At 38.2% G+C, this 15,894-nt stretch overlaps 1 protein-coding gene across 1 annotated transcript; it reads right to left on the bottom strand.

Moving 5' to 3' along the window:
• Positions 1 to 13,335: 13,335 nt before the first annotated feature.
• LOC103718406 (zinc finger protein CONSTANS-LIKE 4-like) lies at positions 13,336 to 14,624 on the bottom strand. The gene is made up of 2 exons (XM_008807213.4): positions 13,923 to 14,624; positions 13,336 to 13,819 (listed from the first exon to the last, which is right to left on the bottom strand). The coding sequence occupies exons 1-2, from the start codon at positions 14,538 to 14,540 to the stop codon at positions 13,508 to 13,510; spliced, it is 930 nt and encodes a 309-aa protein (XP_008805435.2). The 5' UTR covers positions 14,541 to 14,624; the 3' UTR covers positions 13,336 to 13,507.
• Between the last annotated feature and the right edge of the window lie 1,270 nt (positions 14,625 to 15,894).

The raw sequence follows: 15,894 nt of genomic DNA, 5'->3' as shown, positions 1-15,894 counted from the left end.
TATAGGTGAGTCCTAATAAGGAAGCTAGCAAGGAAGCTCCTGCCTCTTGGGTCTCGGACTCATTAAGAGTTATACAAACGAACTCATCCTACCGCTTGCTTTTATGAGCACTAGCGCCATAGGGATGAGGAAAACATGAAATAGTGCTCCTCTTAGTCACACTCCGGTTTGTTTCTACCCATTGAACCTTTTAAGGTTGGGTTCCCACCGTGGTGATCTATCTTTATGGGCTAAGCCCCATCCCCCTCGACGACTCTAGAACCACTGTTCTAGATAAACCTTTTGTAAGCTGATCAGCCAAATTATTTTCTGATTTTACAAAATTCAAGGCAATAACATTATTTTTCAATTTATATCTCAATGATTTATGACGTACTTTTAAGTGCCTGTTCATTTTTACATTGGCATTTTCTTGGTTGCACTTATCTATTGCAGATTTACAGTCACAATGTAAGGAGACAGGTGGTAAAGGTGACTCATCTACAGGAAGGTCTATAAGTAGATCTCTGAGCCACTCAGCCTCAGTGCTAGTAGTGTCTAAAGCTATCAGTTCAGATTCCATGGTACTCCTAGATATTAAGGTTTGTTTGGTGGATTTCCAAGACACAGCAGCACCTCCTAGGAGAAAGACGTATCCTGTGGTGGATTTAACATCTAAGGTATCGCTGATCCAGTTGGCATCACAATAGCCTTCTAGAACAGCAGGAAACCCACTAAAGTGCAAACTATAGGACTTGGTACCCTTAAGATACCTAAGAATTCTCTCTAATGCTGTCCAATGATCTCTATTTGGATTAACAGTATATCTACTAAGTCTATTTACAGCATATGCTATGTCTGGCCTAGTATAGTTTGTTAGGAATCCTAGTGAGCCTATGATTTGAGCATATAGGCTTTGAAGGACAGGAGTTCCTAAGTTCTTCTTAAGATGAGTAGAGGGATCAAATGGAGTAGAGACAGGCTGACAATCAGAATAATTAAATTTATTAAGTATCTTGTCAACATAATGACTTTGGGATAACTCAATACTTTTTGCACTTCTAATTATTTTGGTATTTAAAATTAAGTCAGCTTGTCCCAAGTCTTTCATATCAAACTTATTACTTAAAAATTGTTTTACTTCATCAATTATCTGAAGATCTATCCCAAAGATCAGTATATCATCTACATAAAGGCACAAGATCACAAATTTGTGTCCAACTCTCTTATGATATACACATTCGTCTGTGCTATTGATTTCAAATCCAAATGTCATTATGGTTTCATCAAATTTCAAGTGCCATTGCTTGGGTGCTTGTTTAAGACCATAAAGAGATCTGACTAGTCTGCAAACTTTATTTTCTTGGCCTGGGATTTTAAATCCCTCTGGCTGGTCCATATAAATTTCTTCATTTAAGTCTCCATTTAGAAAAGCTGTCTTAACATCCATCTGATGAATCACTAATTTATGAATGGAGGTTAATGCTATAAGGACCCTAATAGTAGTAATCCTAGCTACAGGTGCATAAACATCAAAGAAATCTACACCAGGTCTCTGAGTAAAACCCTTGGCAACTAATCTAGCCTTAAATTTATCTACAGAGCCATCAGGCCTAAGTTTTTTCTTAAAGATCCATTTGTATCCTATTGTTTTACAACCAGGAGGAAGATCAGTCAATTCCCAAGTATGGTTTTGGATAATTGATTGCATCTCATTGTCCACAGCTTCTCTCCAAAAAGGTGAATCCAAAGATTTCATTGCGTCCTCAAAGGTAGTTGGAGAGTCTTCTATTAGGAAGGTATAAAAATCATCTCCAAATGTTTTCTCTACCCTGGATCTTTTACTCCTCCTAGATTCTGCTTCTACTTCTATTTCTCTTGTCCTTATTCTACTAGAGCTACTAGCTATACCGCTATCTACTCTAGTCTTAAGTGGAAAGGTGTCTTCAAAATATGTTGCATCTCTAGCTTCTATGATAGTGTTGTTACTAATATCATTTACTTCTGAACTTATCACCAGAAATCTATTGGCATTACTATTGGCTGCATAACCTATGAATATGGCATCCACTGTTTTAGGGCCTATTTTCTTTCTCTTAAAATCAGGTATTTTTACTTTTGCCAAGCACCCCCACACTTTTAAATAGCTAAGATTAGGTTTTCTATGTTTCCAAACTTCATATGGGGTTAGATCATTATTTTTAGAGGGAATTCTATTAAGGATATAACAGGCTGAAACAAGAGCTTCCCCCCACAAATTTTCTGGTACTCCTGAGCTTATAAGCATGGAGTTCACCATATCCATTAAAGTCCTATTCTTCCTTTCTGCTACTCCATTTGATTGGGGAGAATAGGGTGCAGTCACTTCATGAATGATTCCATGATCTTCACAGAATTGAGTTATGTCATTTGATGTATATTCACCTCCCCGATCTGATCTAAGAATTTTAATTTTCTTTTCCTGTTGGTTCTCAGCTTCAATCTTAAAAATTTTAAATTTGCTGAGCACCTCATCCTTGGTTTTAATTAGGTAGATGTAACAGAACTTCGATAGATCATCTATAAATGTTACAAAGTATCTGTTACCTCCCCTAGAAGTTCTACCAGAGTCACAAACATCACTATGAATCAACTCTAATAGATCAGAATCCCTATTAACAGATTTAAAAGGCTTCCTAGGGAGTTTGGCTTCTACACAAGTTTGACATTTCTCATGGTTCTTGAGATCACTTTTTGGTATTAGATTTAGGTTCATAAGTTGCTTAATTGAATTATAATTTACATGACCTAATCTACCATGCCAAATAGAAGGAGGCTCTATATTCATAATCAAAGGATTTTCATTTATTGAAGGAGCTATTACATTCAATTTGAACAATCCTTCACTAAGGAATCCTTTTCCAATAAACATAACACCATGAGAAATTACAACCTTATTGGACTCAAAGACAAGACGAAAGCCTTGCTGGACAAGCAAAGAACCACTAATGAGGTTTCTCCTAACAACTGGAACATGTTGGACGCCGTGCAGTGACAGGACTTTTCCAGAGGTAAGTTTTAAGTCCACACGTCTTACTCCTAACACACGTGCCTCCGAGCTGTTTGCCATGATCACAGCTCCTCCACTTGAGATCTGAAAGCTGTCTCAGAGGAGCCAGCGCCGGAAGTCACCATGTTGACTTGAGCACTGGATGTGTGTGGACCCTTCTTCTTAGATTGAAGAGGTGCAGTCTTCTTATAGAAGCACTGTGGAGACAAATGGTTGGTCCGACCACACACATAACAGAAACGAGCACCACCTTCCTCTTTCTTCTTCTTCTGCTCCTGGGATTGAATAGGCTTCCCATTGTAGTGGTGGTTAGGGTTTCTAGGGTTGTAAGGTTTCTTCTTGAAATTCTTACGGAAGGGTCGGTTCTGATTTTTCTTAGGAGGAGCTTCTACATTATATGCATTATTTTTAGATCCAGTAGAGGTATTATTTCTGAGCCTATGCTGCTCTTCAATCCTAATGGAGTTTAAGACTTGGGTTAGGGTGAGAATTCCTTGGGTATGGCTCAGGGTCTTAGCAAAATCAGACCAGGAAGTAGGTAGTTTATCTATCAAACAGGCTACCTGGAATGATTCATCCAAATTGGTTCCATTAGCCCTAAGCTGGTGGATCAGGGTTTCAAATTCATGAATTTGGTCATTCATAGGCTTTGAGTCCACCATCCTAAACTTATTGAAATCGGAGGCCTTGAACCTCTTTACCCCAGCATCATCAAGACCATATTTGCTATCTAGGGTGTCCCAGAGTTCTTTGGCACTCTTGGCTGTGTAATAGATATCATACAGCCTCTCAGAAAGAGCACCTAGGATTCTATGGATACAATGATAATCTATCTCATCAGGTGTCCTAGAGGGTGTGCTAGTGGAGGCAGAATGTTCAGTGTTGGAAGAGGTAGTTGGGTTGGATCCATTATCAACTTCGGTCGTACTTTCACCTATGGCTGAGATTAACCCTAATGTGGTGAGCCAGAACCGCATTTGGTTCTGCCACCTCCTAAAGTTATGGCCATCAAATTTTTCAGGTTTGGCACTAAGATGGTCACTAGTGTTTGAGGCCATAGGATCAGGGTTACAGAATAGTGACAGAAACCTGATTGAAGGCAAAAAATCTATGTCAAAAGATTGCACTAATATTTATATTGAACTTTGGATGTCTAATTGATATATCTAAAAACTAATAGCCAGATCAGCTCCAGATCGGTGGTGGAGCACTAGGCTCACTTAAGTACCAGCCTTTCTTAGGCACGTATGCCTTTTTGACAAGCTTTTCTTAGACACTATTAGTTAGTGGAAATAATCACTAGAAATCACACAAATTCAATATTTAAAATAACCTAAATGCAAATTTAAACGAATTAACTAATTTTTGAATTTTTTTTGTTTGACCTTTCCGAATTAGTAACAATTGATTACTAAATTTAATTCTAGCAAAACAATTATTGTAATTGAAATCTAATTTATCAATTCAATAAATTATATATAGTAGAATTGATTTATTTTCTTATTAGAATAATTAATTACTAATTTTGTAGCAAATCAATTATTGTAATTAAGATGTCAATTCGATGAATTAAAAGATTTATTTCTTTATTAGAATAATTGATTAAGATCTAATAAGTCAATTCAATAGATTAATTATTATATATCAACCAATTTTCGAATTTCCCGTTTGAATGGGATCTGGAAATTACTCCTTGAGGAGTCCAAATGGAGGTATAATAAACCTCTTGGAGGTTAACCAAATTATTAACTCTTTAGAATAATTTATTATTAATGATGTGCTAGCAAAAACAATTATTGCAATTAAAATCTAATATGCCACAATTGTAATAAAGAATTTAATTAATTATATATTACTAACAAAAAACAAATACTTCTTTGGATTGTTAGCAATATATCTCCTAACTAAATAAATAAATCTATAAATTCAATTAATAAAAAAAAAACCTTAAAGGAAATAATATACATGCATATCATTCGGCATCCAAATAATTCTATTTTAATACAAAATAAATCTATTCTAGCACAAAGTAAATCTATGCATTTAATAAGTTTATATCATAGAATTTCAAATCCTACCAATCTACTAATATTAAATTAAAAATAAAGGTAGAAGAAAGTAGCCTGATTGAAAGCAGGTCGAAGCGCGTAGACGCTGTCCCAAAGAAGTATTTGCCCCCACGTACGGGTCACCCGGCAATCCTTCTCGGAGATACGACGACCCTACAACCTCTTCTTCGGCACGTCTCGGAAGAAGTCAAAGCGAACCCGATCGGACTTGCAGATCCAGCAAAGAACGGAATGAAAAGAACTAAATAAACTGAATAAAAAAAAATGTAAAATAAAATTTGGAAGTGGCTAAGAGGGAGAAGAATTTTTCCAGAATTTTTTCACTATTTTTCTGAAATTTTTCGTGTATCAAAAGAGATGAAATAGGGGGTATATATAGGGGTTTTACGCAGGGGCAAAATGGTCTTTTTGGCGGACGCGTCCGCGCTCTTCACGCGAACGTGGGCAACGTGCGCCTGTCCGCTGGCATGTTCCCATTTAAACCAAAAACGCCCGTTGGGCGTTTCCAATTCAAACGGGCATGCCCGTTTTATTTCTCAAACGCGCACGCGGCCCGACACCGGCCGCGTGCGCATTTAATTCCTTCTTTGAAAATCCCCGGTTGTTTCCGAAACCAAACGCGTAACGCCCGCTGGGCGTTACCTTTTTGTTTTCCCTCTTAAACGCGCACGCGGCCAAATTTCGGGCCGCGTGCGTATTTAAATTTTTCCTAACAATGAGTGCCCAACAACATAGGGGAGGGTAGCAAGCTAGATGCCCAAAACATGCGAACACAATGGAGAGGAAGGAATGGGGTAGGGTCCTTCGTGTACACAAGAGATGATAAAAGCCCATACTCACTAGGCATGTCTGTTGGTCCAGCCCGATGCCAAAATGAAGGCCCATCCGAAATTGAAATAGGGCAGAGTCCTAGTTGAACACGGCGGAGGAGGACTTGTCCTCCTCCTCGGATTCCACCAAAGGCTAGAAAACCCTAGCCTCCATTCTATATTAAAGCCTCCTCTCCCCTTCACGATCCTTCACTATCGAGTAGCGCCCCTCATTTTTCTTTCTTCCTCTTTCTACTTCATCAATTTCTAGAATTGTTCTCATCAAAAATCAGAGCCGGAGAGCTCATCAAAGCTTAAGGTAAGCCTCGATCCTTCTTCCTTGTCTTTTTCCTCTATGGTAGGATCCTTTTTTGGATGGATTCTACTAGTGAATTGGCAGAAAATTGATTGAGTCCCTTTCTATTTTTTCAGTGCTACTTTCCTCTTTTTCGGCCATCGATGTCGCCTCCTCTTGATGATGGACCCTTGGTCGACTCCTCTAGCCTCCCATCAATCCTTCCCAATGAAGCCATAGCCGCTCGTGAGCAGCCAATGATCAAAAGCGGCGAAAAGCTATGATTCTTCTATTTTCCAGGCTTTTAACCTCTGATTCTCATAGCCGGTCATCACCATTGGCTTTCACTGCCCTACAATTGGGCATCGGTCTTCCCTTATCGTTGATCCACTAGCTAACAGCCACCTGACTGTGGCCCTCACCCTCTCCTTCTTCTTCTTCTTTTCTTCTTCTCTTCTTTTACTTTATTTTTCTTTATTATTTCTCTCTCTTTTTCCTTTTTTTTCTCTCAAAGCAAGACTCAAAGATCTTAGTTTAGAGTCCTGTCTTTCTTTGCTCGAATCCAAGTTAACCCCAGGTTGGAGGCCCTAAACCATTTCAATAACCAAGCAGCATGCCGACCCGTAACCTTGACCCTTATTGGATGCATATGGAATTTAGTTACCATTGATCTTCATTAAATTACTTAAATCATATTTGATCTTGATCAATTAAGTTCACCTTGTTCGAACTGACCTGAGCAGTCGAGCATTGCCGCTTGGCCAATCTTATCCTTTCTCTACCCTAGTTGAGGTATGAACTCATACATCCTATCGTGCTCCAAATTGGATTACTTTGCTAATCATAACATGTTCTCAGTTCTCTTGGGTTTCGAGGTTGTTGATGTTAGATTTTAATAGCTTTGAATATGTAAATTTGACCTCTATAACTAAAGTAGAATTTTGAAGTGAGAAGAGGTAAGTAACTTAACGCTTCAAAATATATTTTGTAATGAACTTTGAAAATTTATAATTAGTTTATTAAATTTGATTATGATCTCAATTTTATATTTGATTAAACATATCAAGCATGCTATTATTAGTGTTCTAATTGTTCTAAAATATGTATGCTAGTAGTCTTGTAATTTGGAAATTTGGAAATTATGACTTGGTAATTTATGAAATTTGTTATATATATATATATATTCTTAGCACGGCTATAATCTAGTCCCATCAATGGGGATTATTCGTTAGTTCTATCGACTTGTAATCGAGAAACCAGTTTAGATGTCGCCCCACCAGTGATTAGAATAATGGTATCTATTATCTAGCACTTTGTGCACCCTGTATCTACTATCTGAGCTATGCCAGTAGGTTGTATCGCCATAACCTGAGTTGGGTATAGTATCAGTTTATGAAAAATAAATTTTGAAAAAACTATATGTATTATTTGAGAATTAAATTATTTCTAGTCAGCATCATACTACTTAATTATTTATTTGTTTGGCATGCTTAGATCCCACTTGGATGTATTATGTTACTGACTGGGCTGACGTAGATTATTATTCTTTCTTTTTCTATGTTTTAGAACCCAAATTATGATTGCTTAGGATTAGAAGAGTACATTAGATCTTCTGGAGTTAGTCGTAATTATTTGGACTTCTAACCTAGTTTAGTTTAGATTAGTTCAGTTTAGTTTGGATATTTTATTTAATTTGAAGAATAATAATTAGTTAGAATATTTTGACTTATATTATTTTGTGATAATTGATTATGAGAATGATTTAATTAGATTTTGATTAAATTAATTTTCGAGGATCAAAGAATTTTATTGCTCTAAGGTAATTATGATTTGATCAGTAGCCTTACATGCTTATATGGTCCGTCCTACACGTATGTAGCATTTGTTATGCTTTGGGTTCGAGGCATGACGATAGGGACACTATAAATAAGGGCCACAAAGTACCCATCTAGCATTTGTAGCACCCCTACATGTATGTGAAAAAAGGAATGACATCGATTACACTTCACCACAGCACGTTGCAGCTACACTAAGCTATCAAAATTCTTACCAAAAAATATCTAAAAATTATTAAAAATAAAAGTACAATAGTAAAAATAGAAAGATAATCAAAAAATTAAAAAAGATAATTCAAGATAAAAATTATAATTGAAGAATTAGAGAGGCTGCCGGAGAATCTGCGGTGTAAAACATGCAGCGTGGAGGATCCCGACTCAACAAGACAGCACAACAAAAATGGATGGTGGACGTCTAGATCAATCATCTAATATTTTGAGTTCTTGGTTTGGTTCAGAGAAGAGCAAGAACCCAAACCAAGAACTCTTTGTTGCTCAAGCGTTGTTGTCTCAAGCTTGAATTGACCTAGGCCAAGTCCAAGTGGGGAAGAGATCAAGTGTTACTGGAAACAAGCCCTTCGATTGCATGTGGCGTTGCAGCGGCCTGAACAATATCCATACAAGAAAGCTTGAGAGACAATGGGGTATGAAACCAGTTCTCCAGATATTGCATCCATGGCTACAGCAAGCATCCATATGCGCTCCAACAAAGCAAGCCTATTCTCTGTGCTGCTTGAGCTTCATGGAACTTCTGATGGGATCAGTGTATTTCAGAAGTTTAGCAAGGAAAACGGGGAGGGGTTTTGCCACAACCATCAGTGGACTTATCTGGGCCTAACAAGGCGAGCAAGGGAAAGGCTGATGGCAACTGTCAGATTTGATTGATTTAAGACCAATTTCACCATATGTTCTAATCTCTACTATTTATAATGGTTGAGTTTAATACGTAAATAAAAGGAGTCTACAGAGAAGGGGACGGGATCACAGCCTTTCCAAACTTCTACACGCTGTTCATGGATGTGTGAGCCAACCTCCAGCACGGTGGTGTCGATCACATTTACGATTATCTAGCTTGGTTTCACGAGCCATGGGCTCAAATAACTTTGAACATTCTCTGTCAGGTTCGAGAAAAGGACCGGATTCTAACTCCATGTTATCTTGTTTGATGAAAAGCTATAAAGACAAAGCATCTCCTTGACTACCAAAAGCAGCTGTGGTTCAGCACCAATCTGTAGGAGTACCCAATCTCATGTGGTATTTGTGACCCCAACAAAACATGATGTTCGCTGATTTTATATCCAATCCTTTCACATAAGATATCATACGATGTAGGTAAGAATGCAAAACATAACATTCTCTGACACATATATGCGATGGAATGCTTAAATGTGGTGAATTCTGGATTAAAGTTGTTGGAGAGGTTCAAGCTTTGGGAAAGATGTTGGTGGTCTTGCTCATTTTGGGCTAGGCTATCTATAATTCCTTTTACATTTCAACATCTACGTTTGATTGGGGAGAGTTGGACTCTAAAATGAAAATGGAAGTGAGTGACTCCCATTTCAGGCATTTGGTTAAGAGAAGTCTCCTTCTCGTTCCAATTCCAGAGAAGAATGGAAATGCCTCGGTCTTCCAAAATTCAATCTCTACTCTCTTCTGATATTCAAATTTCATTCCGATTCTGATTCCGATTCTAATCATAAACCAAACAAGTCGAATAATATGATCATTTTGATTTTTATTCCAATTCTGATTCCGGTTGCGAATCAAACATACCCACAATGTAGTTAGCTAGGTAGGAGCTTTTTCGATCGTTTATTTCCCGAAAATTTTGAGCATAATATTTTGTTCCCTCTTCACAGTGAATTCTACTAACTATGGGTGCATTATAAATACTAACTTTTTTTATTAATTTATACCGAAAGGGAAAATTTTACTAAGTTTTCAAATTTTATACTAAAATACCATGAAATAAGCTAGTCATGTGAGTGTAACTGAGGTTCATGAAGACATTAAGTAGCTTTTCTAAAATGGCAAAAGGCTTCAAATTTCTATATAAAGTATATTTTTTTCAATACATACAGCTTTGATAAATGAAATTATCATAATGTATACATGCCTTTTAGCGGTATTATTTGAACAACTTTGCATAGCCAATCCTAAGCAATCCCTTCACAACTATTCGAATTCATGTCACAAATTTATTTTCCTTTGCTAGTAGCTCATATTAGGACGCTTTAGGTTTCACCAAAGCTTGCCTGACTTAACTCCCTCGATAAATCATGTGTATAACATGTGAATCCCTTATCCATCACTTCATTATTTATTGATGCACAATGTAGAATGTTTTAGTTGTTTATAGGCAACTATAAATCTAGAAATCTACCTACTATACTAAAGTCTGTTTAGCAAGTTACATGAGAAACTACTCATGAACATTCAATTTAGAACATAATTACCGAGTAGCTTATATATAATTCAAAATTGATGGATGCCATATAGTAAATGGAAAATTAAAAATTTTCATTTGTCCAAGTTTGGTACTGAAGTTTAAGATTGTCAGCAAAATAATAATGCATAGTGGATAAGTTTGGGCTGCTTAATTTGATAGGTCAGTAAAAGTTTTATCCATTTCAAGTATGAAAGAGGTGAGATTTGTACTGATTTTGGTGTACAATGTCATAATTAGACTCTTGTGTCATTCCACAACTACTTTTGATACTGTAAATTATATATGAAATATTTGTTATAATTTTAAATATTTCTTATATATAACTTTGTTCTGAAATTTTGCAATCATGGAACTAGATAATTTGCTTTTCGTGAATCAGATTAACCTTATGCAGATTGTTTTCTCCTTTACATTATTTAGTAATAATGTAATAACTGGTTAGGTCCTTGATAAGCAAGTCAATATTGGAGTTCAAAATAAAAGATACAATGCAATCAATTTTAATTTCTAAGTTTTCTTAACCATTAATAAAAACTCAAGACCAGAGTAGAAATCACAAAGTAAACATAATAGTCATGAAGGATCTAGATTGTGTTATTTTCTTTGAAGTGATATAATTGATACAAGAAACGACTTCCAACATTTTTTTTAGCAATCATGGCAGGACAAATACAAGGCGAACATAGGAACATCTCTGAATTTCATGTTTAGCCTATAATTGTTTTGCAGTCTTCAAAGTGTAAGGCGATGTTTGGTAATAAAAAAATGGAGGGATATCTTCTTAAATGAAAGATATCTTTCCCAAACACTAAAATAAATCATGAAATTAGGGCTTATACCGTGTGGAAAAATATTCCATGTACAGAATAAGACATTCCTACAAGGTGTAAGTCTACTCCACTAACATTGTGAAATAAATTTGTAGCCCTTATCATTTAATCTTCATCCATTTTATGCATACTAAAATATGAAAGGGCAGTTTGCTCCTTATGATAAGAATTCAAACTATCCCAAATCCCAGTGTGTCTAGTTGCATCTTATTCCTTTCACTTATTTTCCAAATACCAAAACAAAGTAGAAGGGATATCTTTCGAAAACTTAGGCCCTGTTTGGGGAAGCTGTTGGGAGTAGAACTTTTGAAAGTAGAGCTGTTATAAAAAGCTGTTTGGCAACTATATTTCGAAAGTAATGTGGCACTTTAACATGTATTTGGTAAACAAACTGAGAAAGTACTTTTATATGACAAAATGATCATAAGGGACATTACACATTATTATACAACATAGCATAATAAAATATAATATATATTAATAAATAAATATATGATATAGTATAATATTATCATAATGTAATATAATATTATTATAATATAGTATTATAACATTGTATACTATAGGATAATAATTTAATATAATATTAAATTATTTAACATAACATATCATGTATTATGATATAATATAATATTATATTATATTTATAGTATATCACAATAATAAAGATATAAAATATTATAATTATGAGCATAAATTAATTTTCCATAATATAACATAATATTAAATTATTTAACATAATATATTAATATGTTATGATATAATGTAATATAATATTATATTTATAGTATAATACAATAATAAAGGTATAAAATATTATAATTATTAGCATAAATTAATTTCTCATAATATAATATAATATTAAATTATTTAACACAACATATTAATGTATTATGATATAATATCATATAATATTATATTTTTAGTATAATACAATAATAAAGATATAAAATATTTTAATTATTAGCGTAAATTAATTTTTACTCTTCTGATGACCATTTATCTCTCTAACAAATTTTCTAGCTAAGTGATAAAATTAGTTAAACAATTATTAATATTTATTTTTATTTATTTTTATTTTATCTCCTCTTTTTTTCATTTCCTTTTCTTCTTTTTCTTTTTTTTCCTTTTCTTCTTTCTTCTTCCTCCTTCCCGAAGCTCCTCCCCTCTCACTTCTTCCTCCCTTGCCTCACTTCTCCTGCGCGGTCATGGAAGGGGCGATCAAGCTTCCGGCAGCACGACGATGGAAGGATAGGCGACAAAGCCGGAGGGAGAAGCTTTGAGGGAGAGAGAGAGGCGGTCGAGGGAGAGGGAGAGGTGGTCGGGGGAGGGAGAAGAGGCAGAGGGGCATCAAGGGTGGCGGCGGGGGAGAGAGAGCAGCAGAGGAGGATGGAGAAGAGGAAGAGGGCATTGAGGCGGCGGCGGGGGAGAGGGAGCGGCGGCGGGGGAGAGGGAGCGGAGGGCGTCGGGGCAGCAGTAGGGAAGAGGGAACGACAAAGGAGGAGGGAGAAAAGGCGGAGGGTGTCGGGGGCGGTAGCGAGGGAGAGGGGGCGACGCCGGAGGAGGGAGAAGAGGGGGAGGGCTGAAGAGGAAGAGGCAACGGATGGGCCACTTTGGGAGAAAAAATAGTTTTTAAATGAGGATATTTTTGGTAAAAAAATAGCTTCCCGACAAAACTGAAAACAACGTTTTCGAAAGCTTCAAAATGGAGTTTCTTCCAAAATACTGTTTTCAACTTTCTAGAAAAGCTGAAACAACTTTTCAAAATTTATATCAAACATAATTTTTCGTCCAAAAGTATTTTTAGAGCGCCAGAAAGTGATTTTTGGTTTTTCAAAAGTTCCACCAAACAGGATCTTATTCATCGACCAAAGACCTCTAAAAGAGCATGAACAATATCCTTTCTGGAGAAAGAATATAAAAAAAGCAGTTAAAAAGTTTAAAGGCTCACCGTGCTTTCTCCCTCGACCTCATCCATTTCATTGCGTTTCTCGCATCGGTTCTTAAAGGTGCAAAAGGCTCGAACAAAAAGGGCGCGTTCTCTCTGCCCTGCCTTTAAACCATGCTACCGGATTATTATATATATCGTCAAGAGAGTGAGCAAATAAAAAAAAAAACGCCCTAAAAAGCGGGGGAATAAATAGATATTGTTTGGTTGGGTTTTGACAATGGAGAAAGTTGAAACCAACGGATCAAAGCGATGGGACGACGCCGTCGTACGGGTCCACCAAGAACGCCGCCACAGCATCGGCGGCGGAGGAGTAGATCTGGCCCACCTCCGCCCGCTTCGCGAACCTCCCCTTGATCCGCGGCCGCGCGTCCGCATAAGCCTTCCGTGACGCGTACCGTATCGTCTTCTCGAACCGCCGGCTCTTCCTCTTCTCCCGGTACCTCATCACACGCGCCTCCCGCTCCATCCGCGCCGTCGGATTCCCCGACCTCGCCGATCCGTCTGCGGCCGTCACGCTCGCGTCCGGCACCACCGCCACCTCCGACGACGACACCTGAAACATTTATTCGCCCGATAAAAAATTCAAGAAAAAAAATCTATAGAATTCGTCGAATTTGTTCGAATTTTCCAGCTGGATCTGGAATAATTTGTATTACGCTGCGCCTGAGCGAACGCTTGGTGGAGCGGCCCAAAGGTTTGGATCGGGCAAAGTCGAGATCGTAATGACCGTCCGACGCAAGGAGGGGTCCACCGGCGATGGCCTTGATGCCGTCCTTGTGATCGAACCCGGTGTCCTGCGATGTCGAGGAGTCCAGATCCAGGTACGGGTCGGCATCCGAGAAGAAGAAGGCCGCCGATCCGAGTTCCGGCGCCTCCATCGACTCCTCCGGATCCGGGTCTTGGAGGAGCCAGGAAACGCTCTCCTCATCAGCGGAAGGGCGGGGCGAGGGCAACCCGCCGCCAGCCGCGGCGGCGGCGGAGGCAGGGCCGAGGAAGGGGGCAATTGGGAGGCGCTCGTGGCGGCGGGCGAGGGGGTTGGAGGAGTGGATGTCGGCGTCGCAGATGTCGCAGAGGGCGGCGGCGTCGGCCTTGCAGGTGACGCTGGCAGGGGCCTGCTCGCAGAGCTGGCAGAGCCAGACGCGCTCGTGGCGGGAGGCTAGCAGGTTGGCTCCATGAACGCGTGCATCGCACGTGCCGCAGAGGTACGCGGAGTCGGCGCGGCAGTAGACGCGCGCCTGCGAGGTCTTGCATGAGTCGCAGTGCTTCGCCGCCATCGCCCGGTACGCGCCCTTCTCTCCCGCCGCTTCCCTCTCTGGTTTAGCTCTCTAGTTTTATTTTTTTTTTTTTATACAGTACGTCTCTGTCGGCCTCCGCCCTATCTTCTGTAAGGGATTATTTTATTTGTTTTTCTGATACGATGTCTTTCCATTGGTCCTCGCCCTATCTCCTTTGAGGGGAAGGGGGTGGATAACGAATCCACGTGGGACGTGCGGAGGGGCACCGGTCACGCAAAAACTTTTCCGGAACGCGGGTAGGGACCGACACGGACGGGTAACAATTCGATAACTCATCTAAAATAGTTAATCAAAAAATATTATTTAAATTTTTTAATTTTTTATAAATATTTAAAATTTATTTAGTAAATAATCCATGTAAAATTAAACACACAAGAGGATATACAAAACGCAAGCCATTACTCTATCTGACAGCCTGTGGAATTTGATTAAAGTTGGCAATGCTTTAAATGATGTGGCCCATGTACACAGATATGAAATGTTGCTAGCTAGGTAATTGTTTATTGTTAGGAGATACTAAGTGGATACAAGTTGGGGCAAGAGAAGATGGCAACCCGTTGATCTGAGTGCAGTTGATACGCGTGGGTGAAGTACTCACCATTTATTGAGATTTGCCTGCATAATCTCGTGGGCCTAGAAATTATTTATTTACTTATTTTCTTTCTCAAGGGAGACAAGGTCCAATTGGTTTCTACATGGACCAATGACTTATCAAAAGTACTAAATATAATGATGCATGTTCTAAGGATATAATGATCTCTTGCATGCGTCAACATGCAAGTTTTATTTGACTTGAAATCGATGATGGCTAAACGTTTTTTGTCCAGAATTTATCAAAATACAACTAGAAATCAACCTAACAAGAATCCCTGTAAGATCCTTCTACAGTATGTTGCATATTGGGTTTGGATTGTATCTTTTGTGCAGAAAAAATATTTTATTTTTTTTGCAAAGTTAACCATTGGATCAAACAATAGCTGTTTTGAGATCTGTACAGGTTAGGTGGGGAAGAGAAAAAATTTTGCTTTGAGAGCTGTGCAGCGTGTGATTCCGGTTGAAGTCGCAAATGAAGATCGTTCAATCTTTCACGCTAAAGATACAACCCGAGCCCTGCTAGATCTCGGTTCTTTTATCAAGATCCAAACTTTGCAACAAATTTCCTACAATCCGATACTGGAAAACTTCAATTGGCTACACCAGATGCAAAAGAAGCACTCATTTGTCTTACGGACGGTGAAACAATGAATGGATTGGTTTCAAACAGGGAAGAGTATCCTGCGTCTACAAGTTATGGGAAAATCCAACAACCTTCTTTGAGAGAGAGAATTTATGA

This window comes from Phoenix dactylifera, chromosome 1 (assembly GCF_009389715.1).
Source record: "Phoenix dactylifera cultivar Barhee BC4 chromosome 1, palm_55x_up_171113_PBpolish2nd_filt_p, whole genome shotgun sequence".
Lineage (NCBI taxonomy): Eukaryota > Viridiplantae > Streptophyta > Magnoliopsida > Arecales > Arecaceae > Phoenix > Phoenix dactylifera.
The sequence above is the reverse complement of the archived record's forward strand: the minus strand, read 5'-3'. Positions and strand labels throughout refer to the sequence as shown.

What these genes read in the sequence shown, in the direction of transcription:
- LOC103718406 (XM_008807213.4), bottom strand. Translation starts at nt 14,540, where the DNA reads ATGGCGGCGAAGCACTGCGACTCATGCAAGACCTCGCAGGCGCGCGTC. An exon ending in AGCGTTCGCTCAGGCGCAGC is followed by an intron (nt 13,820 to 13,922) that starts GTAATACAAATT and finishes TAAATGTTTCAG; the next exon opens with GTGTCGTCGTCGGAGGTGGC.